The sequence below is a fragment of the Harmonia axyridis genome, chromosome 1, assembly GCF_914767665.1.
Source record: "Harmonia axyridis chromosome 1, icHarAxyr1.1, whole genome shotgun sequence".
Classification (NCBI taxonomy): domain Eukaryota; kingdom Metazoa; phylum Arthropoda; class Insecta; order Coleoptera; family Coccinellidae; genus Harmonia; species Harmonia axyridis.
The window spans coordinates 42,805,335-42,832,919 of NC_059501.1; the positions used below are offsets into that span (position 1 = coordinate 42,805,335).

General features: G+C 33.9%; 1 protein-coding gene across 1 annotated transcript; it reads right to left on the reverse strand.

The window, feature by feature from the left end:
- Nucleotides 1–1,514: 1,514 nt before the first annotated feature.
- On the reverse strand, nucleotides 1,515–27,486 carry LOC123670815 (chitinase-3-like protein 1). Its single transcript, XM_045604377.1, has 9 exons — nucleotides 27,333–27,486; nucleotides 20,560–20,730; nucleotides 20,271–20,503; nucleotides 15,915–16,042; nucleotides 12,709–12,835; nucleotides 10,153–10,338; nucleotides 5,569–5,691; nucleotides 5,390–5,512; nucleotides 1,515–2,219 (listed from the first exon to the last, which is right to left on the reverse strand). Exons 1-9 carry the CDS (start codon nucleotides 27,400–27,402, stop codon nucleotides 1,662–1,664), a joined length of 1,719 nt encoding a protein of 572 aa, XP_045460333.1. The 5' UTR covers nucleotides 27,403–27,486; the 3' UTR covers nucleotides 1,515–1,661.
- Nucleotides 27,487–27,585: the final 99 nt, after the last annotated feature.

Below are 27,585 nucleotides of genomic sequence, written 5' to 3' on the forward strand. Positions count from 1 at the left end.
GGTGTATGAGGAAGAACAAAACGAATGTTCATACTCAAGAACAAGGAATTCTTAAATGCAGTTATTTTGGAGAGAATTGTCCAAAATGGAAATGGGTGATATGGAAAGTAGATGGAATATTGTGAAAACAAAAAAAATAATATGTTTTGCTTGTCTCAAGAGAAATCATCAAAAAGTGAAATATAGAAATAAGAAAATTGGCGGGACGAATGGATGCAGACTTGCACATCATCCTCTTCCTCATAATGAAACTCATCAATTAATTGAGAACCAAATAGCAACTGGCTCTCTGTTTACGAAATGGAACAAGGCAACAGTATTACTCCGTTTCATTCCAGTTGAAATTTATGGACCTAAAGGACAAATTAATCTTGGTTAGAATACCTGCTCTATGACAGTGCCTTAACTCAGTTAAATGTAATAGAAAACTTTATTCTGAGGGGAGTTGTTTTCCACTGCGGTGGATTCTGTCTTTGATTTTGTTATGTAACACCATGTCAACAAATAACAATGCTTATTTTTCTCTTTTTTATCTAGTGTATATTTCTGCCAAAATTGCACACACAGGTGTCCTTACCTAGGTGCATGAGTAAAGTATATTTGAACTAACTACCTTTTTTTTTCATCCAAACCTTATTGGGGCGGACTTATTGTTATGTACTTACTACTTATTGTTTATGAACGGCACAGGAAGTTTATTATATTATCGACAAAATTAAGAACAGAAATTTGTTCATGCCCTGCTCAAATATCGTTATCGATAAATCTCCCGATGAATGAATCTGCTGACAACATGTGACTACCTTACTCTAATATCTCGAAAACGGTTCAATTTTTTGTATTTGAGAGTACCTTTCTCATGTATTTTTCTTCGCTCCATCGAATGCTTTTATTTTTTCACCAAAACGAATACAACAAAAGAAGTTTTCCAAAAAAAATTATAACTCACCCTGTAAAAACTACCCTTCATAACTATCAGCAATGTAGAAGTGTAATAAAAAAATGTATTTTAACAACATACATTTCAATCTGGTGGAATTCACCGTTCAGAAGTTATACTGTCACGTTTTACAATTTTATCAATTTTGAAGAATATATCTCCTTCAACATGCATTTTGGGTCATAAGTTCATTCATCAAATAACTATACTTATTTTTCAATGCACTATCACCCCCAGAAAGGTCGGTACACATTTTTGAACTATCCTGTATGTAGAAGTCAAATATATACCCTGTCTATAAATTATTGTTTTCATCTTTTTTGTTAGTTAGTTTTGGTGAGTTAGTTTCATAATTGAATTATGCATTTTTTCCGAAACAATCATGAAAAACTTTCATCTTGACTTCATTTTCAAAGCGAAGTGGTGTTTTAGGTACAGAATCCATCTCAAAAAGTGTGGAGCAGGGTGCTATTCCACTAATTTAGGGCATTAGCCCAAAACCGTAATTGAATAATTTATCATTTATTAAATGAAAATTGTTGACTTTTCCTCATAGGAATGATTAATATTATGCTTAAACTTCGTATGCTCTATATTCAGGTTTTCAATCTGAAAAATATAAATGAAAAAATATTAGGTACAACTTTCATTTGGTTTTATAGGTTATTAATTATTCGGAAATAGTTCTCATTTCTTTTACATAAAAATTTCCCTAATATAATTATGCATTACAATCTACCAAGCTCTTAAAATTACAAGTTTCAAATTCAGAATCGAAAACCAAACCATCTGAACATTTGAAATCCACTTTGCGTATGCCATTCAAATCAGGAATGCAGTAGAAGAATGCAGAACAATCTTTGTTATTCCTAAATAAACCTAGCTCTTTGCAAACGGACTCTTCATTTCCATTTCCTCTGGCCTCTGAATCATCCTGGCTATCTGACTCGCTGGATTTGTTGCTATCTTTGGAGTCTTCATTGTGCTCTTTACTACCACTAGAATCTTTACTGGAGTCGTCATTTTGTTTAGACTCGTTTGAACTTTCAGATGATTTCGACTCATCAGAAGCACTTGATGATTTCGTATCATCCGAATTCTTTGGGTTATTATCGTTTTCAGGTTTCGCGGTAGTTGTTGTGGTTGCGGATTTTTCAGGAGATGATTCTGAATCCTTGGATTCCTTCGAATCATCCTTATTGTTGGGTTTGGGTTCATCACAGTTCTCGGTTCTACAGGGAGTTGGTTCAGGCAACGCAGTGGTGGTTGTGTCATTTTCCTTAAGGAAGAAAAAAATAATAAATATGGGGATTTTCATGAAGTTAATATTGTGTTTGTATTTTGAGTGTGAATGTGGAAAGAATCATATTCTAATGTTGAAGTGTCCATATTCCTATCAACAAAACTCTCACCAAATTGCATTCAATGCCCTTTTATTTATTCAGTTATTTACGCCGTTTTACATATATATTGATATATAATAATTAACAATTCATGGACGAGACACTGAAGTCCTGTGTATGTCTTTTGAGGAAGCCTATCATTCTATGTGCTCAGCGAAACTCCAATCAGTACCCAGCAAGATTCCAAGGTCTCTGACTGTACTGAGGTACTAGTAGGCACGTTTTTACTGGATAATTGAACAATATTATTGAATTGGTTCGGAAAAATAGCATAGTCTGGCAGTTTTTCATATTAATTTCCATTCTATTCGAATACACCATTCAACAACGTTGTTGTTATCTCTCTGAAGTAGTGAGCAATCATCCAGGAAATTTATACTTGAGCCGAAATAATTTCAGATCGTCCGCAAATAGAATAAAATTATGTTTATTTCGTTGATGGAGCATAAATATAAAAGTGGTGTTATAGGCGATCCTTGTGGAACTCCCCGACTCACTTCAACACCATCGGACAATACATCAGAAATTTTGACGAATTGTGTGTAAACCGAATCAAACGTTCCAAAATCCACTCGTGTAATGGTGATCTAAAGCCTAAAGCTTCGAGCTTGGCAATGAGTAGCCAAATGAACAACTTTGAAAAGTTTTTATGAAGAAATAAACATAAGTATGTATTTTGATTCAAAACTCCTCATAATTCAAAATTCATATATAACCTTCAAAATTTCGATTTATAATTCGGAATTCTTACTGATGAGATGAAATACCACAAAACGATATGTGAGCTGTACTACACACAAGAAAATATGTAAGCGAGAAAAATTTTTGACCAAAGGCTTTTTTGAACACGGAAAAATAATATACAGAACAGGCTAAAGAATTAAAACGAAGGAAAAGAATTCATTGAAGTGATGAAGTGAATTGTTGGAGAAATATTAAAATTATACAAATTTATACCGAAAGAACTGGAAAAAATCGGAAGAATTCTCGAGAGGAAAAATCTGTGGCTTTTTATATAAAAATGAAGGAATGATAGTAGAGTACCTACCGAAATCAATGAATTGTACAAGAAGATATCATGACCAAAGAAATACCTCCAGGAAATGTACAAATGTATAAACCAAATTTTTGGCCGATAGAAGCAGACATAAGAATATTTAATATACATGAAGATTTCACACAAAAAGGTTTCGTAAATAAGGTAGAATAGAATGAACCTGAATATTCAATTAGCACAATTCACCAAAAGCTCAATAAAGTTGCGTGCCTCAGGGTTTAGTTCTGGGTCCCATTCTGTTCCTTGTATATATTTCGGATCTGACGGCATCTATAAGTTCTCAGTGTTGTTCATACGCGGACGATACAAAGCTGTTCAATTATCCAACTTCCCATCGTTCTGTCCTACAGGAGGATCTCAACACCCTGGCGAGGTGGTGTGATGACTGGCTGCTTCCGTTAAATGTTCAAAAGTATAAGGTGTTACATTTAGGAAAGATGAATCCAAGACTTTCTTATTATGTTGAGGGGCAGCTGATTGAAAATGTATCCGCTCACAACGATCTGGGTGTGATTGTGACGGATGATCTGTCATGGAGTCAGCATATAGCACACTGCACGAGCAGAGCAAGAAAGCTTCTTTCTCTATCTCTTCGGGAGGTCCTTCGCTGGTTGCGATCCTATGACTGCAGCGCAATTGTACAAGACATACATTCGTCCAGTTATGGAGTTCGCCGGTCCTGTCTGGTATCCCTGGCTCATCAGGGATGTTACTGTACTAGAATCGGTTCAGTGGAGGGCTATCCGAATACCATATGGCTTTGTGCGTCCAGACCATGAAAGTAGATTAGCCCTAATGAATATCTTCAGGTTCTCGTTGAGGAGGTTAAGGGGCGATCTCATAATAACTTATAGATCGCTACATAGTTTCTTCGGTTGTGACCTCAGTCATCTTTTTGTGCTCAACTCAAATAACCTCAGAGGACATACGTTCAAACTCTCGCGTGAGAGATTCTTCACCACCACCAGGCAGTACTTCATCTCCAACAGAGTATTCGAGGTTTGGAACAGATTGCCGACCGATATAGTTTGTGCGCTTAGTGTGAACAGTTTCAAGAACAAATTCGACTTGTGGGCCTCACAGAATGATGTGTGTTTGTGAAATTGAATTCTTTTTTTTGTGATCTTTTTTCATTCAATAGCTCGAATTTTATTTTTATCCCTTTCTTCTTATAATTTCTTTATATTTTGTTATCTTGTAATTTATGACAACATTACTTATTTTAACATATTTTAGAGTTTACAGGCTAAGCCCCAACTCTGTATCACGTTATAATAATAATAATAATAAATACGAAATAAAATAAACAGGGTTGAAGAAAGTATGAAATAAACACCAAACTGTAGATAATATGAGATGCAGACACTGGCAAACTGGCACTGAGGAACAAACAAATATTCTATTATAGTAATTCATAAATTATGAAGAGTAAACCACTAAATTGTATTCAGACACTATTAAAGAAAAGTGTAACTAGAGAATTTATGTATCGGGTTTTCTTTTTGTTCATTTAGGTATTGAGGACTTTATGACATACAAGCTTGCTTAGGTCATAAGTTCTTATGTTTATACTTATGGATCAATTCGAATTTAATTTCAGGTGAGCACCTTATTTGAACTAAAAAGTATTGTTATTGAAAAAATTCACTAAAAATTGAGAGCGGAAATACAGTTATTATGCATTCAAACTTTCAATTCCATACCTTTCGAAGCGTAAATTGGAAAATAACAAGGGGCGTTATTAATATTTTCATGTCGAAATTGAAATATGAATAGGAATAATTATTCAGAATGGGAATATTTTCCATTTATATGTACGCAAGTATTTATTTCATCAAATTTTTGAAGAACCAAAATGGATATGACATATAATTTGGTATTTTTCGATTTTTTCAATTATATTCATCACCAAGAAACAAGCCTACGTCTGTTATATTGCATCTTGAATAGTTCAACTGAAAATATTTTCTTCATTGGAAAATAACTCACATTTATTGTCTTTTTAATGGACGTCAGAATTGGATAACTCTCTCCACATATTCCATTGAAGTCAGCTGTTTCTAAAGACCAAATCATGATACCTCCCAAATTGAGATCCTTTGCGTATTGCACCTGAAAAAATGAATTGGCAGCATTAAAAGGAACATTTCCCCTTAAATTCTACTTACCTTAAATCTAATGGATTCAGAGTTATCGTAACCTATCCATTGATCGCCCTTGTAAGCATATGGTGTTTTAGTATTATCATCCCAATTCACGGTCCAACCTCCTTGTTGTTGTAATTCACAAATCTGAAATATTGAGACATTAATAACTATAAAGGTCGTCCAATTTTTTTCAGATATTTGCTTTCAATCGATAATGACTTCTAGTTATAAGACCAATTGCTACAGATTTTTCTCATAGAAGTCCGTATATTGATTAAATGAATAACTACATTTTTATGGAGATGTAAAACGATAGCGAAAATATGTTTGTGGATGAAAGTTATAATTTGAGCGTCTGAAATTATTTGTACCAATGATTTTTTCTGTTAGAAATTTAAATCTTATTTTAAATTGAGTTCATTTGTTAAATTCAAGGAAACGTATTAATGCCTGAAATTATCAAGCGACAGGGACTGTCAGATTTTATACTAATTTTATTTGTTTCTCATTTGTAAACGTCAGTTTCCAAAAACACAATATTAATCAAGAAAGTTTATTTTATCAAGTCACTAACTTCTAAAACTGACAGTTAACTTGCAAAATTTTTACAAGTTAGTAGTATTATTTACATTAGAAAATTTCGTTTTATCGTCATATATGTGGCACTTTCCATGTCGGTATGTCAAAAAAAATCTTAGGCTTTCTGTTCCAGGAGGCCGAAGATTTACATATTTTCTGTATAACATGCAAGGCTTGAAGCTGCAGCCATCATCGATTATGGTGAATCTTCTTGTTGTTAAATTTTTGGTTGCCGCAATGTCACAATAACGTATTTTCCCATATCTTCTACATCATTCATGTTTAAGGAGAGAATTTCGTCACATCGACAACATCCAAAAATCCCAAATATTGTTACAATTTTCGCCAGCAACCACTGGTCATCAGGAGCATGTAAAAGAAATTGTTCAGCCTCTTCTTTACTTAATACCTTGGCTTTTTTTGGCGTATAACGATCATTCTTTCGTTTCAGAAACGCTATTACCTTTTGAAATCTGCAAATGACAGCTAAACGTCATATTTTTCAATAAATTTTTTAAGGAAAACAAACCTGCGAACAGGGGCATTTTCTTTCATTTCCAAGCAGCTTTTCAGCATAGATCATTTTGTCCATCAAGTATTAGAGCTGAATGTAGCTGATAGTTGATTCAAGTAGACCAACAAAACATCTTCAGTTACCCCAATCACACTATTTTTGTTTTGCCACTTTTTGAATTCGTCGTATTCTCGCTCGTACCTTGAAGCTGATTTTGCAGGTAATAAACTTGAAGCTACACTACTGGCTGCCTCAATAATTTCTTTTAGTACATTCATTCTCGCTTTCGCCAAAACAAATGTAAAGAAAAATAGCCAGACATGTTCATGGCAACGCTTCCATAGCTTACATAGACATGTCTATGATAGCTTACGACATTTGAGACAAATTATTGGGATTTTTTTGGAATTTATCTAACCTTTTTACAAATGAGAAACAAATAAAATATAAAACAATACACGCAAGGTAACGGGTTTTACTGGCTCAAGGAGGTAACTGACTCGCCTGCGGCTCGTCAATTATATCCTCCATTCGCCAGTAAAAACCCTCTTACCTTGCTAGTAATGTTATATACTATATATTGTTTATTCATCAAAATATTACAATGAGAGTACAACTTTATTACATAATAAAGGTTACGTTGAGTCGTTGACCTCAGCAAACTTAGATTTGAATTATTTTAATTTTTTTGTTGTTATCTTGTTAGACATGAATTATGAAAGAAGTCATGTTAAGCACCAAAGTTGATATGTCATTGGAAACTCTAAAATTCTAAATGAGGTATTCAACTCTTTATTAGTCTTATAGTTCTCGAGATGCTTTCAGTGAGCATCAAATTTGGGACACCCTATATATTCGTGTACCGATATGGCGCAATAAGAAAAACATTTGAAACTATTTCGAATATATGCTACTCATCGTGACAGAATAGCAAACATGGATTAGATATTATACAGGGTGTCCGGGGAATAACTGTACATACTCTTACCAGATATAGAGTTGGACTAGCTGATTACTGATTGACTGTAAAAAATTAATTTCTGGATTTCCCTAGAAAGATACAGGGTGATTTTCCAACTTCATGGAAATACTTAGACCATCATAAAATCCAAACTTATTGACGAATAGTATTGAAACTTGGGAGATTATTGGTACATGCTTAGGTCGAGTCAGAACGATATCAATTATTTCATTATTCCAGGGCCGGACTCATTAATCTTCATTTAAAGTGTTCAGGGTAAAAAAAACACTTTGTATTTCGAATTACAAATAATTGATTCGCTTTTTAGAAAGAAGCTAAATTATGCTTCAATTTGCGGTATCGCTTAAAGTTGTCACATCAACAATTATTTTTTTATGAATTTTTGAATTTGGATAAAGTTCGAAAAATTGAATTTTTCACCATGAAGAGAACTGAAAATCTCATGTTTGAATATAAAATGCGAAAGTATTAGTAGAAAATTTTCAAAAAAGTTCAGAGCTTTAATAAGCACATTCGATAACGAAACAATAACAAATGAAACAAACTAAAATACATTGAAGAGTACCTAATAAAAACGAAAATAGAAACGAATGAATTGCAGAGTCAACGTTATTTCAGAAGTGGTTCGAAATGAAAACCATTAGTTTGTATACATTTCTCTTGCCGAATGTTCAAATTGGATACAGCCTTGCGAATCATATCGCCATTATTTCTTAAAATATCGCAACAGTTGATAATTCTGTTCATCAGTTGTTCCCTTGACTGGATTTCTTCAGAATATACCATATCCTTCAATTTTCCCCATAAAAAATAATCTAGCGGGTTGAAATCTGGAGATCGAGGAGGCCATGGAATAGGTCCTCCTCGATCTATCCACCTATTTGGATAGGTATTGTCGAGGTAACTTCTCACTTCCAAACCAAAATGAGGTCCAGCTCCATCATGCTGGAAATAAATTCCTCTAATATTTATTCCTTGTAGCATGCCGGGTAAAATATTTTGTAAGAAATCTAGATGAATCGCACTTGTAAGGCGACCGTCAAAAAAATGAGGCCCAATCAAATGTTTGTTTATCACAGCACACCAAACATTTACTGAAAATTTATGTTGTGAATTTCTCAGTCTTATACTGTGTGGATTATTTTCGGCCCAAATATGCGAGTTATGAATATTGAACACACCGTCTCTGGTGAATTGAGCCTCATCACTGAATATTGTTCTGTACAAAGTGACTCTGTGATTTGCTATCCAATGTGCAAAATATTTTTTAGGAATTCATATTTTATCTTGTAGGAAATTTTATTTCTGTGCATTTTTGATCATGAATCTTTGAATTTAGTAAGATATTTTGTAACATTCTCCCAAACTGAAAATCATATCTCCTCTTTCTCAGAGTACTTCTCGGGTGGCCACCCAGTATATCAATAAATTATTATAGTCTTCCTCACCTTCAGTGACTTTTTAAGAAAATCTATTATTTATTTTCGAACTCCGCAAGATGACAAATCCTGTTCAGGTAAATAAATTAAAATTTTCGAACTTTATCCAAATTCAAAAATTCATAAAAAAATAATTGTTGATGTGACAACTTTAAGCGATACCGCAAATTGAAGCATAATTTAGCTTCTTTCTAAAAAGCGAATCAATTATTTGTAATTCGAAATACAAAGTGTTTTTTTACCCTGAACACTTTAAATGAAGATTAATGAGTCCGGCCCTGGAATAATGAAATAATTGATATCGTTCTGACTCGACCTTAGCATGTACCAATAATCTCCCAAGTTTCAATACTATTCGTCAATAAGTTTGGATTTTATGATGGTCTAAGTATTTCCATGAAGTTGGAAAATCACCCTGTATCTTTCTAGGGAAATCCAGAAATTAATTTTTTACAGTCAATCAGTAATCAGCTAGTCCAACTCTATCCCTGGTACGAGTATGTACAGTTATTCCCCGGACACCCTGTATTAGCAAATATAATAATAATATGAATTCACGATGTTATTTGACAAAGAATAACAGAAGGAACAGAAGAAACTACAAGAAAATAAAAATTTTCACCATTCTTTTTGATGCAGCTCCTGAAATTCTATTAAATTTGATATGAGAAAATGAATTCATAAGAAATTTCTTTCGACCAACTCTTTCTGTGAAAAGAGTGGAAGAGTCAATCAACTTTCAATTCAGAAATCAAATGAATGAAATATAAGTATTCATTTGAATGCTAAATTTAAAGTTGATTCAATTTGAACTGTGTGAACTGAAGTAATAGTAATTTCACCAATTATACTAAGTTATTGTTATTGAGGTTACAATATCTATCTATCTATATAAAAATTAACCTGCCGAAACCCTAACTGCCAATATAATCTTTATTTTCTCTTTCAAATTACCCTCACGTCACATATTCTCCGCCTGTAAACCGAGTATTTTTGAACGCAGTTTCCAGATAAAAAAAGACTTGAATATTATGACCTAATGTTGACGAAGTTTGCGAAAAAAAATTGAATGTTTATCTACTCTCACTTACCTCGAGATATCCAAGCATTCCAGTTTCTTGTGTATAAGGACCAGGTCTTCCGCCTATAACGACAGGTGCACCAATGCCATTCAAAGTTGGATTTGATAAAGTGAAAGTTCTTCCATATAATGGCAGTCCCATTGATATTTTTTGAGGATCTGCACCCCTTGCAATCCAGTTTCTAATTGATGCATCCTGTGAATTCATTCGAATATGATAACAAATATCTTTCGTTTATGCTTAGCTAGAAAAATTTGTTGGGAGATACGGCTCTATGTTTTGGGTTTTTCACTTTATAATTTTTGGATCAACTCAAAATTAAAATCTATTAGTTATGGTCCATAAATTGATGATTAGTGTCAGAAAAATCCAGGGACCCAAAATTTTTGAGGTATACTTGAACTAGAACATATGTAAGGATAAGGTATCGGGTTTTTCACCATAATTTGACCCCCCTTCAACTTTGTTACTAAAAGAGGTACAAAAAAATGTTTTCTTCAAAAGTTTCACGAAATCGACTAGTGTTTTTTAAAATGATTTCACAAAACGAAATATATACAGAGTGGGCCACATATTGATTGCAACTTCATTTTTTCAAAAGGAACACCCTGTATATTTTTCTATATTTGTCTAGCTCTTATTCACCTGATTTCGAATATATAACATGTTTGGCCTATCTCTCTTATTCTGAGTACCATAGAGTTTCAAATTTTAAGAACCACCTGACATGCTCAGTAATGAGTTTTCAAGTGGTAGGCTGCGATAACTCAAAATGCCCTTTTTTGAGTTATCTTGTTGGCAACGATATGACATATAGTCAAATTGCCATCGAGATAACTCAAAAAAGGGCATTTTAAGAACCACCTGGCATGCTCAATAATCAGTTTTCAAGTGGTAGGCTGCGATAACTCAAAAGGCCCTTTTTTTGAGTTATCTCGTAGGCAACGATATGACATATAGTCAAATTGCTAACGAGATAACTCAAAAAAAGGCATTTTGAGTTATCGCAACCTACCACTTGAAAACTGATTACTGAGCAGGCCAGGTGGTTCTTAAAATTTGAAACTCTGTGGTACTCAGAATAAGGGAGATAGGCCAAACATATGTTATATATTCGAAATCAGGGGAAATAGAGCTAGTCAAATATAGAAAAATATACAGGGTGTTCCATTTTAAAAAATGAAGTTGCAATCAATATGTTGACCACTCTGTATATATTTCGTTTTGTAAAATCATTTTAAAAAATACTAGTCGATTTCGTGAAACATTCGTAGAAAACATTTTTTTGTACCTCTTCTAGTAACAAATGTAGAGGGGGGGTCAAATTATGGTGAAAAACCCGGTACATTAATTGGAAATAATTAATCAATGCTTTCGGAGATGCACCATCTGAATTGAATCTTTTGGAAAACTGTAAATACGACATGATTGAAGAATACTCAACCGAAAATAGCAAATGCAGTTGCACGTGAAAAAAAATGAGTAATAGTAATAGTAATAATAGTAATAATGTTTATTTCATGATTAGTCTACATTCAAAACAAAATACAGTCATTTTACAATGTAAGGAAGATTTGAAAGAAAAAAAAGAAAATCGTGACATGAAACAAACAGAAATCAAATTTTCTCGAAGGTGAACTCCCGGAGGATTAAACCTTGTGTGAGAATTAAAAAAAAAAAAAAAAAAGTACTAGTTTAAAAGTCTTGACGTAATTTCCACGAATTCTCAACAGACGGCAGATTAAAGGTGCAACACGAGTAGACTGACGACTCCAGGACTACTGATTCGGTATGTACCAATATATTTTCTGGAAGTCAAGTTTCAGTGAAAGAGTATTTGGTGGAACTATCGAGTGTTGTCAGTAGCTTAGTAACCGTAATTTTGCTTATAGGTACTCTGGAAAATAGGAGTGAATTTCATCGTCTGTTAACAGAATCGAAGATGGCATTCCTTGAAGGATCGCCTGTCAACAGTCTCTGGTCCTTTCGTCCTTTGAGAACTCTGTATGTCCGTATACCTCAGTGTAAGCTTGAACTATGAAGGGAAGAAGCATGTTTCCTCGCACAACAATATGGGGACTACTCATTAGATGCTTTGAATCTAATTATGTTTCAGGGGCTTTGGCGGTGAAAACAATGCCTGTTTAGAGTTTGTCCACGTATTAAAAGCTCTCTATGTCAGTTATAGAACTGCTCTTTTCAATGAAAGTATCCAAAACAAAATCACGCTGCTCTCCGAATGAAAACATCTCCACACATCGGGAGCTAGCCTCTCCCGCACCGTCTTTTTCTATAGGATTATAGGAGCTACCCATAGCGCACCTTTATGAGCAAAATATATTTTTCAAGATTCTCAAATCAGATAGATATGTTTTATCTATCTAGTTGTCTTGAATTCAATTTCATTTTTATGAGAAATTTGAATGGTCATGAACATCATATCGCAATTCAAGATCAGAAACAATAGATTGTATTATTTTCTTTTTTTGTAAGTTAATTGTTAATGAAACAGTTTATTCGACAAAAGTACAAGATGAATTATACAAAAGTATAATTAATACTCACAACAGTCAGGGCTTTAGCACTAGGAGAGGAGTCTATACTGGAAGGGTATAAAGGGGCATTAGCACCTGTTACTCCATCATATGCGCCATGTAAGTCATAAGCCATAACATTGATGGAATCCAAATATCTGAAAAATCATCATGAATTAATTCGTTGTTCATCCAATGATTCATATGTAAGTCAAACATAATACGCATCATCAAAAGATTCATCATCTGACCCAAAGGCCATGGTGTTTATCCAGGTATTTTCGCATGAAAATCTAATATGTAGTGAGGAAAAATATTGTTATTTTTAGACAAACGCTGTTTCTACGAATAAGGAATATCTTCTTTGAAGTTCATTGGTGGAGATGATGGAGTAAGAACTGTGTTAAGACTATCAAGAAATACCAAAGGTTTTATGCTCTTTCAAACCAGATTAAACTAGCATTTAAAATATCCTTCACAATCATTATTGGACTATCACTTTTTTAATTTTTTTTCGGTAACAAATACGAGAGAGAAGGACATTTGACATTCAAGAAAACATGTGTAGATCACCTCAAAAATATTTTAAGACATACCATGAAAATATAGAATATGATGTTACATACTACCTGGACAATGAATTTTTGAACTACTCGAAACGAAAAGACCTTAAAAAACCGATAAATTTATGCTTGGAAGTTTCGATTTTCTCCCTTGCTTATATGATTGGACATCATCATCGAATCTTCGAAGAAGGGAATTCTGCTTTTTTTTTCTTATATTTCCGATTGTATCATTACTTTTATGGAAATCGCAAATTTTCACGAATGACTGGTGTTTCTTAACATCCAGAAATTCCGTGCTTCTCATATCTTCTTGCATCTTGGCATTTTTTTCGACGCTTACTGAAAATAACAGGGAATATTCTTTGGTTTAGACCATTATCAGAAAATCCAGATTAATTCTTCGCCGTGTAAATTCTCCATAGCTGAAATTTTTGATGATTCATCTGATCCACGATATTCATACACAAAAGTTCCAATGTAATCTGAACTAATCTGGCGAATCGATTCGAGATATATCAAAGTTTACTAAAGACATTAAATCGAACTGCATTCGCAACTTTTTTCTAAATAACGTTTCGATTGCATATGCAGGTATTTTCCCAGTTATATTGAAGAAAAGGGACTGCATTGAAGGCTGGTTACAATTTAGTAATAAAAACTCGAACAAAAGCTCACTACATCTCGACGAAAAAGTCGAAAGCAATCGCACTCGGCTCTACTAAGGAAACCTACCCCAACGTCCTCGAAGACTTCAGTCTTGCTTCCTGGGTACACGGCATGCAATAGATGTTTGTCATGCATCAAACAAGAGGAGTGAGGGGGTGAATTATCGGCGCCTTACTTTGTAAAAGCGAAGATATGCATTCCTTGGCATTATAATAAACATCCAATAGCACATACACAAACAGTAAACAGTATCAGTACAACAACAGAAGACCCATATGAGAAGTGAAACTTGAATAGTATGCAGGTAGAAGGTATGAAAAAAAATCCAGAAAATACTAGATGAATATTTGTCAGGCATCAGTTGGCTTAATACATCTAATATGTATAACCACATAAAATAAGATCTAGAGAAGAAAAATTGTGATAGAATAATGGAGTAGAAAATGTGGTAGATATGAAGAATAAAGCTTACATGAAATGTTTAACAACTAAAAACGAAGAAGACGAAGACAAAGACCTGGATATGAAAGAAATGACGAGAAGAAGAATGAACGATGCAAAAAGAAGTGTATGGGATAGAAAATACCAAGAGATCAACCAACTGAAAAGCCCTGGCCGGAATGCAGCACATATTGACACAATATCCATCGTCAATTGGTTATGTCACTACATTAAGCTATTGGTAGAAAAGAAGATGTGACACCAACAACAACAGAAATTAACATACAGAGAAAAACTATAATAGTAGACTTTGAATCCATAAAAAAATAAAGCAGACATCAAAAAATGGAAAATCCCCTGGTCCTAGAGGGATTCCCACAAAGTTAATCCAGAATGAATAACATAAACTATTCCAAGCTCTCTCGAACATCTCCAATGAATGCTTAATGGTGTTCAATACCTTGTTCATACCACTGCTATTTCAGTGCTAATCAACTGTATTTGTGAGTCCAAAATACAGGTCGGATTCATTTCATTTTTTGAGTGAACAATGACGTGATAGTGAACTTGGAGGTATCGTCTCGATTTTCAAAAAAAAAAAATCGATAGTATTCCGCAAATGGAACTTTGAAACTAAACACATTCTTTAAATGACTATTCAGCTGCAGAGAGACTGCTCATTTCGTTAAATGTTCAGTGATAATATTATGAGTTTTGAATTGGTGCAAACATTTTTTAAAAATTGCTTGATTTGCTCTAATTATTGATGTTTTTCAAATAGAATTATGCTTTTTGGAACGCCTCCCAAAGGTTTACGCCTTTTTGTAGAATAAACGCCAATGGAATCTTGAACTGTATTTTATGGCTCGAGATGAATGACACTCTTATGATTTACGAGGGTAGGGTTTCTCTGATTGGCTAAAATTGTGGGCATAACTAGTTCATGACAATATTGCACTGAGGAATAGGGATAGGTAGAAAACTTGTAATGAAATCATTATTAAAATTACAAACGATACTGTTCCTAAAACTATGTATGTTAGCTGATTCTATTCGTAATGATGTCTAGAGAAATACATTTTGAGCGTTTAGTAGCATAAAGAAAATTTCAAAAGTCATAAAGAAATCAAGATGAAAAAGGGGTATTTGGATTTTTGCCGAAATATGGAAAATTATTAATATTTCAGAAATCTGAAAAAAAAATTCTCAAAAAAAAAGTTTCTATTGAAAAATTCCCTATTCCCGAAAATCTATCTACAATATTTATCGTTTTTATTGAACGCTGAAAATAGGCAATTCTCAATTAAGAAAATTTTCTCGTACGTTGAAAATTTAAAATATCTCACTACATTATTCCATTCGACAGACGGGAATAATTTTTTATCTTCAATTCTTCATTGTGCCTCTGTCTCAATCATTCAACACAATTATTTGCTATTGAGTCGAGAATCCGAATATTGATTCGAAAATAATCTGCGAAATGAAACCGCGCTATTCTTCCGGAAAAAGCGCTCGGATATGTGCATGAAAATCTATTCAAACGTTGCAGTTTATTGTTACTCACTTAGATAAAGCAGGAACGTCGTAGGATATGTCAACAGAAAAGGGCGCTGCTGCTACGGCCGCTGTTAAAATGAATCCTTTCTTGTCAAAAGCTTCCCGGAATTCTTTCAGTAAAATGGCAAAATTTCCCTGAAAAACAATGAAGACTATGAATATAAACAAGCATGTGTTTTTCCTATGTAGAATAAATATTACAATATTCAATTGTCATCAAAAATATACTTTTGATATTTGCCTGTACTTATTACATCTCATGAATGTATCAGGTTTCCCAAATTCATTGTTTAGTGAGGTTATCTCAGATTCCCTTAGAGCTCTGAGATAATTAATTAGGTGAAAACAGCAACATTCTGAGTTAAACTGTTCTCGAGCCATAAGGGAAAATTGAAAAATGGTGTAAAATGAAAAGTTACCGTTTTCTTCTTTATTACCAGTTTTACAAGCACTTTTTCAGTAGGATCCATTGGTGTCATCGTTTGTTTTTTATTGCAATTAGTTTCGAAGTTTGAATACAATTCTTTTTTCTTTTTGTAAACCGTACTAGTTTCTATGGCAAAAACAATCGTTTTTTCTTCCCTTTTCAAAATTATGTGAATTGATATATGTATACATTTCTTATCACAATATGAGAATCATCAAAAGTTTAAGTTTCACACGGCAAATGAACCAAGTGCCTATCTATTATAATCTGTGAACTTCAGATAATTAAAATATCCGGTGACCACCAAAGTCTTCGGTTCAACATCATCAAATTTTTCAACAGTGTAAAATTTCAAATTGAGAAATGCTGTTCTTTAAATATGACCAATGGAGACAATTTAACGGTGTGAAATCCGGAGACTTCGGTGACCGAATATTTTAGTTATCAAAAGTTCACAGATATAATATTTGGTTGATCCACCGCCCCGTGTGAAGCTTAAAAAAATGCTTATGGAATATTTTTGTTTCATACATTGAAAACAGTTGTACTTTGCTGTTTCCACCAAGTTAATTCTTTCAAAAATCAAACCTGAAAATGTGCCATTCCTTTTCTTCTAGCCCAAAGGGATTCTGAAATCCCCTCACAATACAACGAATTTGAGATACCCGATACATAGGTATCAATATTAGTTTTTTTTTCTTTACATGCTTTTTTCATCTACGTTCCTGTTTTGTATGGAAATGAAGAAATTTATGGGATATGTAGTTTGAATTGTACACCTAAGATACATATACTAGCACCATATACAATAACATAATAGGGATGTTGCCTATATTATGAAATTGCTTCCAATTTGTAGATAAGCTCTATATAAACACGAAAAAAAATATTTTCATGGAAAAATATAGAAAGTACTAATAAAAAATACGTAAATAAAAAAAATTTTGAAAATTCCCGCTGGAACGCTCCATTCTGTCACGGTTTTATGGTGACGTCACTGCATAATAGAGTCACCACCATAGACAAACTAACTAGTTTATCTATGGTACGTAATACCGGTCTATCAAACTGAACTGATATCTGCTGATATTGACAGTCAAGTCGGTTTGGTTATATCATCTGACGTTCTTATCCATAGATAAACTAGTTCTATGGATAAGATTAATTTGTCTATGTTCTGAACGTTTTAGTTAAGATGCATAGAATACCTGGTGTGTTTACTGATTCGATTTTGTTTCAGACTTTTTGAGAGACCCACCTGTTGCTTTGGTGGTCTGCTTCACCAGAGTGCTGTAAGGTGGCGCTCTTTAAAATTTTTCGAATTCCCGCATCTGCCTGGCGCCGTTTAAAAAGGAAATACTGATTTTAGACACTGCAAACATTCACAATAAATTACAATTCAGTTCATATCGAATTTTTACTCAAATGAATGGAATATAATGACATACCATAGAATATAAAATATTATTGTTCTATACTCAAAGTTCACGACAAGAGCGTAGAAATAGGAGATACTGGGGGTAATTACACGGTGCTCCTAAATTGGAGATACAAATGAAAATGACAGATTTCCGGATCATTTCAAGAAAAAAAGTCCTGTAACATGAGTCCCCAAACATTTTGTTTTGAGATACATGTGTTGAAGTTCAAGTTATTTTCTCGTATAACCTTCCCTTCACAAGATATTTAATATGAATTGGCCATAAATATTCCAGTTTAAAGTTTTCACTATGTGATATGCTAATTTTGAATGCAAATCCACAGGGTGATATATTTTCTGGAAGGATGCCTGCTTCCTTCCTCCAAAACTATATTTTGGTGAATGGCTGTTAGTTTAGAAAAATGTAGAAAAAACTCTGGTCCAGTACTACACTTTTTGGTTTGTTATAGTTTTGTCGTATCTGCTATCGATTTCTAGAAAAATCTCTAGTAATCCTCAGGAAAATCCAAATTATTATAAAGATCCAGCTAGTAAGCTCTAATGAATGCATTAACTATAAGTTTTGGTAGTTATTTACCTAATCTGTAGCGAAGATTAATAAATATTTGATAAACTGTACGACACACTAGAAACAACCTGTATATTGAAAGCAAAGCGTTTGTGGGCTCATATTCATGAAACTTTTTTTTCTCAAAATTATCCAAGTAATTTCTCATTTTCCTTCGTAACTCTCATTTGAGAACAAGGTAAGAACAACCGAATTAGTAACAACAAGAATTATTTCGAGTAATTTGGTTCAAACTTCATTATCAAACTTCTTTTTCTAACATTACAGATATGAATAAAAGTTGTCGTCAAAAATTTTTTTTTCGATTATCCCTCCCCAAGAAAAAAAGATCTACGCCCTTGGTTCACAAGTGTCGAGAATTGAGAGAAATGTCAAATGTAAACGAAGTATGCGCCATCTGAAAAGCCCGCGATCCCTCGAAATCAAGTAGGTATAAATCCGAAAAATCTCCCGTTTTGTCTGAAAGTTTTACAGGTATAAGTAGACACACCAGGTATTCTATGCATCTTAGTTTTAGTGCTTTGACGTCAAATTGCCCTGATTGGCGTTCGCAGTCACGTGCTAGTCGATAAGAATTAACACAATTTAAATCAATTTTATTGAATTCAATTCGCGAAATAAGATAATGAAATTTCTATTTTAGTATTTCAAAAACGGCCTTTAATGTGGAAAACCAAAAAGTTCCAAATTAATAATTACATGAAAAATAGGTCTGTGATTCCGATGTTCTGATGATTAAGCACCGAAAAAGGGATCGACCAGCGTATTCAATCCAGTATTAAATTTTTTGTACATAAGGTACATTTCAGTAAAATTTGGAAGCAACATTGGCCAAATGAATTTCCGTTACTCGTTACAAAGCTGCAATTATTGAACGTTCTCTCCCGGAATCAGTTCTGTAGTGCCGTTCGGCCGTCAGTTGGTTAGCATGATAACTCTAGACCGGAACAACATCGAAAATGAAATAAATAATGAAAAGATTTCAATCTCATTTTTTTTTATTTTTCCATCCTTGAATAGGAATGAACGTTATTCACTTCAAAAACAATATTTATTAATTAATCAATGAATATTATCAGGTATTTCAAAATACAATCGTATATATGATTCATTAAAGAAAATTTATTGAGCAAATGTTCGAAATGAAAAATTTCTTTTTTCAATGTACTCCACACATTGAGACAAGCCTAACACATGTGCCACTCGTTGAGTACTCATTTTAGAATTTTCACTGATAATATTGACGATATTATCAACTACTTATCTTCTGATTTTCTGATAGCTCTCAGGAACTTCCTTCAATCTTTTGTTGTTTGCATTGAAGAAATTCTTGTTGGAATAAATTAATTCTATTCAAGTTTGACCGACCAGAAAAAGGGAGAACTCATGTCATCACCTTAGTACGTGTACAAGAGAAATATGACCTGATATTTATTACATTATTTAGTTGAAGACTATACTCTGTGGAAAACATATTAGGTGGATGATTGTTCCACATTTTTCAGTTCAGTACTGATACATCAAGTGAATATGAAAACTTTTTAATATTACGAATTCAACATATCATAGAAAGTCTACAAAATTTGAGTCATTCAAAAACAATTTTTATCTCATATACCGAGTGATATTTTCAACCCGACACGTAATTTAAATCATTTATTTCGGACCTGCAATTTCTTTAATTTTTTTATGAGAGCTGATGGAGAATGCGTATAGTAACAGTCCCGAAAATATCAGCTTAAAATTTGCCATTTCAACGTTGAGGTGAGAGTTCATAGTTTCAGCATTTTTCATGAATCACGCCATATCTCTGAAACCAATATCTTTATAGGACATTTTAACCACCAGTCCTCATTTATTATGAGGTCCTCTATCTCTAGTGAGTGGTTGTCTTATAGAATGCTGCAGATTTCAACTGGATACGTACCTTATCAACACTAGCTCCTCCTCTTTGAGCAGGATATTCCCAATCGATATCAAACCCATTGAAACCATAAGTCTCCATTATTTTTATCGCACTATTAATTAGATTAGCTCTTTTCAAAGGATCACTTGCTACTCTAGAATATTTAATAGAACCTTCATTCCATCCTCCAACAGCGATCAATGTTTTTAAGTTTGAGTTCTGTCTTTTCAATGCATTGAATCTTTCTAGGTTCCCTGAGAAGCAGATAATGTCTTTATTCTCAATTATGTGGTCATCTCGAGGAACTTACTGAGATCTAGTTCAAGCCACGTGTCCAGAATCTTCAAATTTCCATCATTTTCTATCCCAAGGAAGGTATAGATGATGTGTGTGCACAGGTGAGAATCAATGTTTTCGGCAGTGTATTTACCATTACCATTTCTATAGTTTGCCCAACTTCCATAATAGCAAATAACTCTGTCTGAAATAAAATAGAATTCATCATTACGAAAAAAATTGGATAGGGTCGAATATGGTCCCATACGAATTCCGAATAAGGAGTGCACTCAGCGTTCCCAAACGTGAAAATACTCAAACTCGATAAATCGCGATATACTGGTCTGATATTAATGGGATTTGATATGGGTATTGAAATGGGAGGTGATCGTTTGTTTTCCATACAAATTAAGCCATTATAAATATGAGGTGAATATTTCGTAAGCACAAACTCAGCTTCTCAGAACCTTAATATTTCGCTCTTTTGTCTCATTCTGATCCAACGTGGTATGGGGTGTTGAGGTGAAAAATCATAGACGAACGTCAATCTGACAGTGTTGGGTGCGTTGGTACGCCCAGATATTAATCCTTCATTCTGGGCTCAGAGTAATAAACATAGATACAGAGAGCATATGCCATTTTCATTAAGCAAATTTTGTCCCCAACAGGAACTATCAAATTAGACCTGAAGAGCGCGGAAATTAAAACATATCATATTTCACTCAATTCGCGAGTTTCTCCACAAAGAACGCACTTCTTATGTCCCATAGTGAATCAACGTTTCATATCAACCCTAAATATATGGAAATAAATACCTAAATATTTAACTTCAAGCTCGACAAACTACGTAAAACAACCGATGACACTGGGAGAGCAAAAGTTTCCAAACCTCGGGTTTCAACAGGTAGAAACAAAAAATAATAAATATTCTGCTTATTATAAATACGATTATGAGTGAAAATATCGGATTCCAAATATTCAAATTTGCATATTTAACCAGGAATCACTCAAATAAATATATTTCATTCATTAATTAATCAATATGATAAACATTCATAACGATATAGTGAAATTGTGGATTTGAAAATATATCACAATCCGACAACGTAATCTAGTTATGTTGGGGACATGTCAAAATTGCGTGTACTTCCTCTTATTATGTTAATTACTCAATGATTCTGAGCAAATAATATAATCAAGTTAAGGTTATTTTAACAAACATTTGATTGTGCTATTGAACAATAGCAACATAGGATCAAACATCCGATTTCTCATCGGAAGAAGTAGCTTCTGACATAGACGTAAAAGAAGATGTAGAGGAGACAGAAAATTGCAAGAAAAACAGACAACTCCTTCTGGAGAATTATCAACGCAAGGAGCAGATCAAATATTTGACTGCCAGTATCAACAGGCTATTCAAAAAAATCGCAGAGCTTGAAGAGAGAAATAACATGACCTCATATTCATAACGCCCAAAAATCAATATAAAGAAATATGTCTCATCCTCTGACGCAGAAAATATGACCTTAAACAAAAAAGCATATACCAGATGAATTTACCAAGTTGAATGAGTTAAAAATCTCGAAACGCAAACATCTTCTGGAAAAAATGCAAATTTGACTCCCGTTCGCCCCACAAAGGTGAAGTAAGTGAAAGAGATTTTCAGCATAAGCTAAAAAACTCTCAAAAGCTCAAAACCATCAAAAAATACACCCGGTATATTGAGAGATCCGGAAAATGGATTGATCCAGAGTCCTGAAGATCTCAGATATTGTCACAAAGAACAAAGTGGAGACAACAATATCAGCTCTATGGCTATCAAGATGAAGGAAATAGGAAACCGTCTCGAAAGGGACATTAGACTGTACAGCAATCTCGATGGCAATATCGGCAAAGGGCATGCGATACAAGATATCGACGACTCAAAGCTAAAATCAGAATTCCATGGAACTGGGACCCAAAATTCCAACATAAGTTCCCTGTCATAATGTCCTCCGAGACATATTTGATACCGTCATAATAACATTACGTTAAAGTTCACCCTACCGACAATGGAGAATGGCACATCAGACCACAACCCAATAGAACTCATATTGAGACATAGGACGAAAATAGAAGAATGCCAAACAAAACTATTCACAGGCTGAGAAATGTACAGACAAACACTATAGGAGAAAATTACTAGAATATGTTTTACTCAACTGTTTACACCTGTAATTGAGCATTAGCCTGTTGGAAGTGAAAGGATAAATAAATAAATAAAATAAATAAATGAAACTGATAAGAACTCCTGAAAAACTAGAAGATTGAAGTTGAAATTCTACAGGAGATAATATAAAAAGCATATGAACACAAACTAAAGGTGAGCCCTGAAGCATTCCCATGATGAAACTTCAAAGGCAATAAGAGAACTTATAAGAGAAATAAAAAACTCAGGAAAATCCACAAAACTTCACATAGAGAAAAAGACAAGGAGGAACTGAATAAACACAGCCAAATGCACCAGATAACTTGGACAGACAAATGGAATTAGAGGGTTACAAAGCTGAACATCATTTTGATTTGTGTATGGAAATTGCAAAAAATGCTTACAACGTGAGCAAGCTACAATTCCACCTCTACACGGAGTATGTGGGATATCATCTTGAAAAAGCCTAAGCTATGGCTCATACGAAAGAAAGAATGTCACTAAAAGAGATCTACGAAATACCAAGGAATTGAAAATCAGGAAACCTGCCGGTAAGATATTCATGTCACGAAGATGTTCAGATGAAGAAAAGTAGTGCTAACAAATATAGCTAATGGATTAATGAAAACAAAACCTGAAGATGGAAAACTGCGAAAGTTATTATGTTCAACAAGCTAGGGATAGAGGGAAAATTTCAACAAATTACAGGCCAAAGGCCAATAAGTCTACTAACAGCGCTTGAAGAAAAAGTTGACAATCATTGCAAAAAGATTAAACTATTGAAGTGAAGTACAGAATCTGCTATCACCCGAACAATACGGATTCGGAAAAGATATCATTCCACAGAACTACAACTACTGAGACTTACCGAATACGGAAATGTCACTGAAGGATTTAAGAACAAACAAGCCACAGTACTATAAGATATCGAGAGAGCCTTTGACCGAGTCTGACACGAAGTCTTTAAGATGATGATGGCATGCTAAACTAGCACTGAGGATACGCTGTATGAGGTAGGTATTTCTTAACTCTACTGCTGCCACTACTGCAGCTGAGTTTCATCACTTTAGTTGATTTCATTGATATTTTTAACTACACTGCGCAAAAAAATTAACGCACATTATGGAAATCTCGAATTTATTCTATAACTGAAGGTGTTCTCAATGATAATTATTTATATCAGAATTTACATCCCAGCACATAGTAAAGGATTGAAGAAGAAGAAGAATTATGCATGTATATGTTATCCACTTTCAACGTTTTTCTTCAATACAGATGTTTTTTTCCCAGCAGGAATAAAAAAAGATGAGATTATCAGATTTTGAATGTACTGGCTTCATTCTGAAATCAGTTGTTCTCGATCAATTCTAGTGATCAATAGTTTTTCTTTCGTTTGATTTTCTACACTCGATCGCTATGCAACGCGAAACACGCAATTTGACCCAAGAGGAATGTGCCCAATCGGTAGTTTTGCGAGAACAAGGGTGGACATAAACAAGAATAGCAGAAAGGTTTGGAGTTTCCCACACAAGTGTGTCCAGAATGTTGCAGCGATTCAGGGAGACAGGTATGAATGTCCGAAGACCAGGACAGGGTAGACCACGGGTAACAACTGCCATTCAATAACGTTACTTAACGGTTTGCAACCGCTCGCCTCCTTCAAAATCAGCTTGAGCAAACTCATGGGGTGCAAATTAGCACTCAGACAATAAGAAATCGCCTCAGAGAAAATGATTTAAGGCCTCGTGTCGCGGCAAGAGGCCCAGCTCTTACCCCAGCCCATCGAAGGGCGCGTTTGGATTTTGTGAGAGAGCATATCCATTGGAAAGAGGCTGATTGGGAAAGAGATCTCTTCACATATGAGTCTAGATTCTGCCTCTACCATTGTGATCGACGTTCCCTTGTATACAGACGTCCACATGAAAGATATGCTCAGTGCAATTTCCTGAATACTACTGCTTTCGGGGGAGAATCGGTTATGGTATGGGGTGGAATATCTTTGACTTTGACTGCTCGCACAGACCTAGTGGTCGTTGATAATGAAGCTATGAATGCTGATAGGTATATCGGGTGTCCCAAGGTGAGTGGCCTATTAGATTATTATGGAAACTATTGATGTGAAAGATTTCAAATTTTGTGGATAGATATTTGGCCATGTAAGGTACATTTTTAAAATAATTTCACATTTCCAGTGTTGCCGGATGTACGACAATTTGGCAACAACTTTGTTATTTTGAATAGGAGATCCGGTATTTCTATTTTTTTATGATACTCCATAAAATATCAAATCTATTCACTCTTACTTTTCCATCCCTATCTTCAAGGGTTTTTGAGTTATTAATTATTTTTCGAAATTTTAGATCAAATTGGCGTATTACGAAAATGACTCTAGTTCGCTCAATATTTGAGATTTAAGTCAGAAATTTTGCAAATCGTTAGATATTGATCTGATCTGTGTCACTGTTTTTGAATTATGGTTGTCAATAATACAGGACGGACCAAAAAAAATCATCATTTGCCAAGTTACAAAATTGTGATTAAGTCTATTTTTTCAAATTAGACACCTAGTATATTTTTCAATTCTTGGAATCAGTACAACACACTCTACAATTTTTCTATTCACGTCCCTATACCTATCTCAACTGGATTCCGAGTTATATGCGTTTATTAGATTTCACATTGATTCAATAAGTGTTAATTTCTTTTGTATTGTTATTTTCTCTTTGTCGTTCGTAGATCGATATATCAATGAATCAGTTCAATCCATAAATGTCAAAATAAACAATTATTGCCTAACAGGTGTTTTGTTCCGAGGTTTTTCTATAAATAATGGCTCAAGAAAGATATACACATTTAACGCATATAACTCGGAATCCAGTTGAGATAGGTATAGGGACGTGAATAGAAAAATTGTAGAGTGTGTTGTACTGATTCCAAGAATTGAAAAATATACTAGGTGTCTAATTTGAAAAAATAGACTTAATCACAATTTTGTAACTTGGCAAATGATGATTTTTTTTGGTCCGTCCTGTATTATTGACAACCATAATTCAAAAGCAGTGACACAGATCAGATCAATATCTAACGATTTGCAAAATTTCTGACTTAAATCTCAAATATTGAGCGAACTAGAGTCATTTTCGTAATACGCCAATTTGATCTAAAATTTCGAAAAATAATTAATAACTCAAAAACCCTTGAAGATAGGGATGGAAAAGTAAGAGTGAATAGATTTGATATTTTATGGAGTATCATAAAAAAAATAGAAATACCGGATGTCCTATTCAAAATAACAAAGTTGTTGCCAAATTGTCGTACATCCGGCAACACTGGAAATGTGAAATTATTTTAAAAATGTACCTTATATGGCCAAATATCTATCCACAAAATTTGAAATTTTTACTATCAATAGTTTTCATAATAATCTAATAGGCCACTCACCTTGGGACACCCGATATAAGGAACATTCTTGAAGAGCATGTAGTGCCATGTGCCCCATACATTGGTGAAAATTTCATTTTTATGGACGATAATGCCAGACCCCATCGTGCGCGCATCGTTCAGGAGTACCTTGAAGAGGTTGAAGTCTCTCGAATGGAATGTCCAGCAAGAAATCCAGATCTCAATCCGATTGAGTAGGTTTGGGACAACCTCCATAGAAGGCTGAGAAGTTCAGAAAATCATCCAGCTACTCTTAATGACTTAGGAATCCAACTCATAGAAATCTGGGAAGGATTAGATCAGAACATTTTAAGATCACTCATTTTGAGTATAAACCGTCGTTGCCGAGCTGTAATTAACCAAGTATCAAATCACTTATCAGCATTCCAGTATTTTGAAAATTGTTTATTTCTCTTCTTTCACATAAGATTCGGTGAAATCCTGAATTTTTCTTCCATTTAATGTGTCTTGTTTCGTTTAAAACCTTCCCGAGAGAACATTAAAAATAAGTTATAAAGTCAATGTAGAGTTAACTTTCATTAAAATTGAGATTTTCAGAATGTGCGTTAATTTTTTTGCGCAGTGTATATACATTTCGAACTACAAAATTTTTGGATGGATTTTATAGGATTCGTTCAATTTTTTCTTCATCTTTTAGGAGACACATTTCCAGGATAATTCCGTTTTTTTTAATATACTCGTTTCCTGGAATGTAGATTGCCAGCTGTATCGCCATTGTTTTGGTGAGCTTCCCAATGATGACGGCCATATCAGTTGATCCGTTTCCTCACTTCATCTTCCAGGAAACCTGAGCTAGTGATTTTGCATTCGAGGTATTACAAATAACTTGTTCGATGATGCTGTTTTCCAGTACAAGCTTGTGTCGTAACGGTTCTCTTGTTATGGACATGCATTGGGTCTTTTGCTTGAAAATTTTCATGTTTAGTTGTTCCGCCCTTCTATAAAAAAATCTAATAGTCTTTGGAAGTCATCTTCCGATTCCGCGATAATTATAGCTAACTAGGTAATAAAATTTTCGAACGATACTTCAAGAATTTATAACCTTATGAAACCTATTATGATTGGCAACCGAATAAATAAGAGGAAAGAAGGTAAGCAGGAGTGATAACACGTGAAAATAGTTGTTGAAATGTATAATCCTTTCAGATCTAACTTACCAGTTTTCGGCTCTACGAAACTGAAAAAAACGCAAAAAAGGCTGGAAAATATGAATAACCACTTTGACATTTTGAATTCTAATCCACAAAGAAGACTAACAAAAATTCATGATATATTAATATTTTATATTCAGTGGAACTATATCTTAAAGTTTACTCTTGGCTTATAATAATTAAATTGACTTAAAAATAATCCATATATCTATTATGCTCTGAAAAGTACATTGTTTTTCGGATTTCTAACACAAATGAA

Coding starts and splice junctions, on each gene's coding strand:
- LOC123670815 (XM_045604377.1), bottom strand. CDS start 27,402: ATGTCAAAGTGGTTATTCATATTTTCCAGCCTTTTTTGCGTTTTTTTC. Junction 20,731..27,332: donor TTTCGTAGAGCCGAAAACTG/GTAAGTTAGATC, acceptor ATTTTATTTCAG/ACAGAGTTATTTGCTATTAT. Junction 10,339..12,708: donor GTGCTAAAGCCCTGACTGTT/GTGAGTATTAAT, acceptor ATGAATTCACAG/GATGCATCAATTAGAAACTG.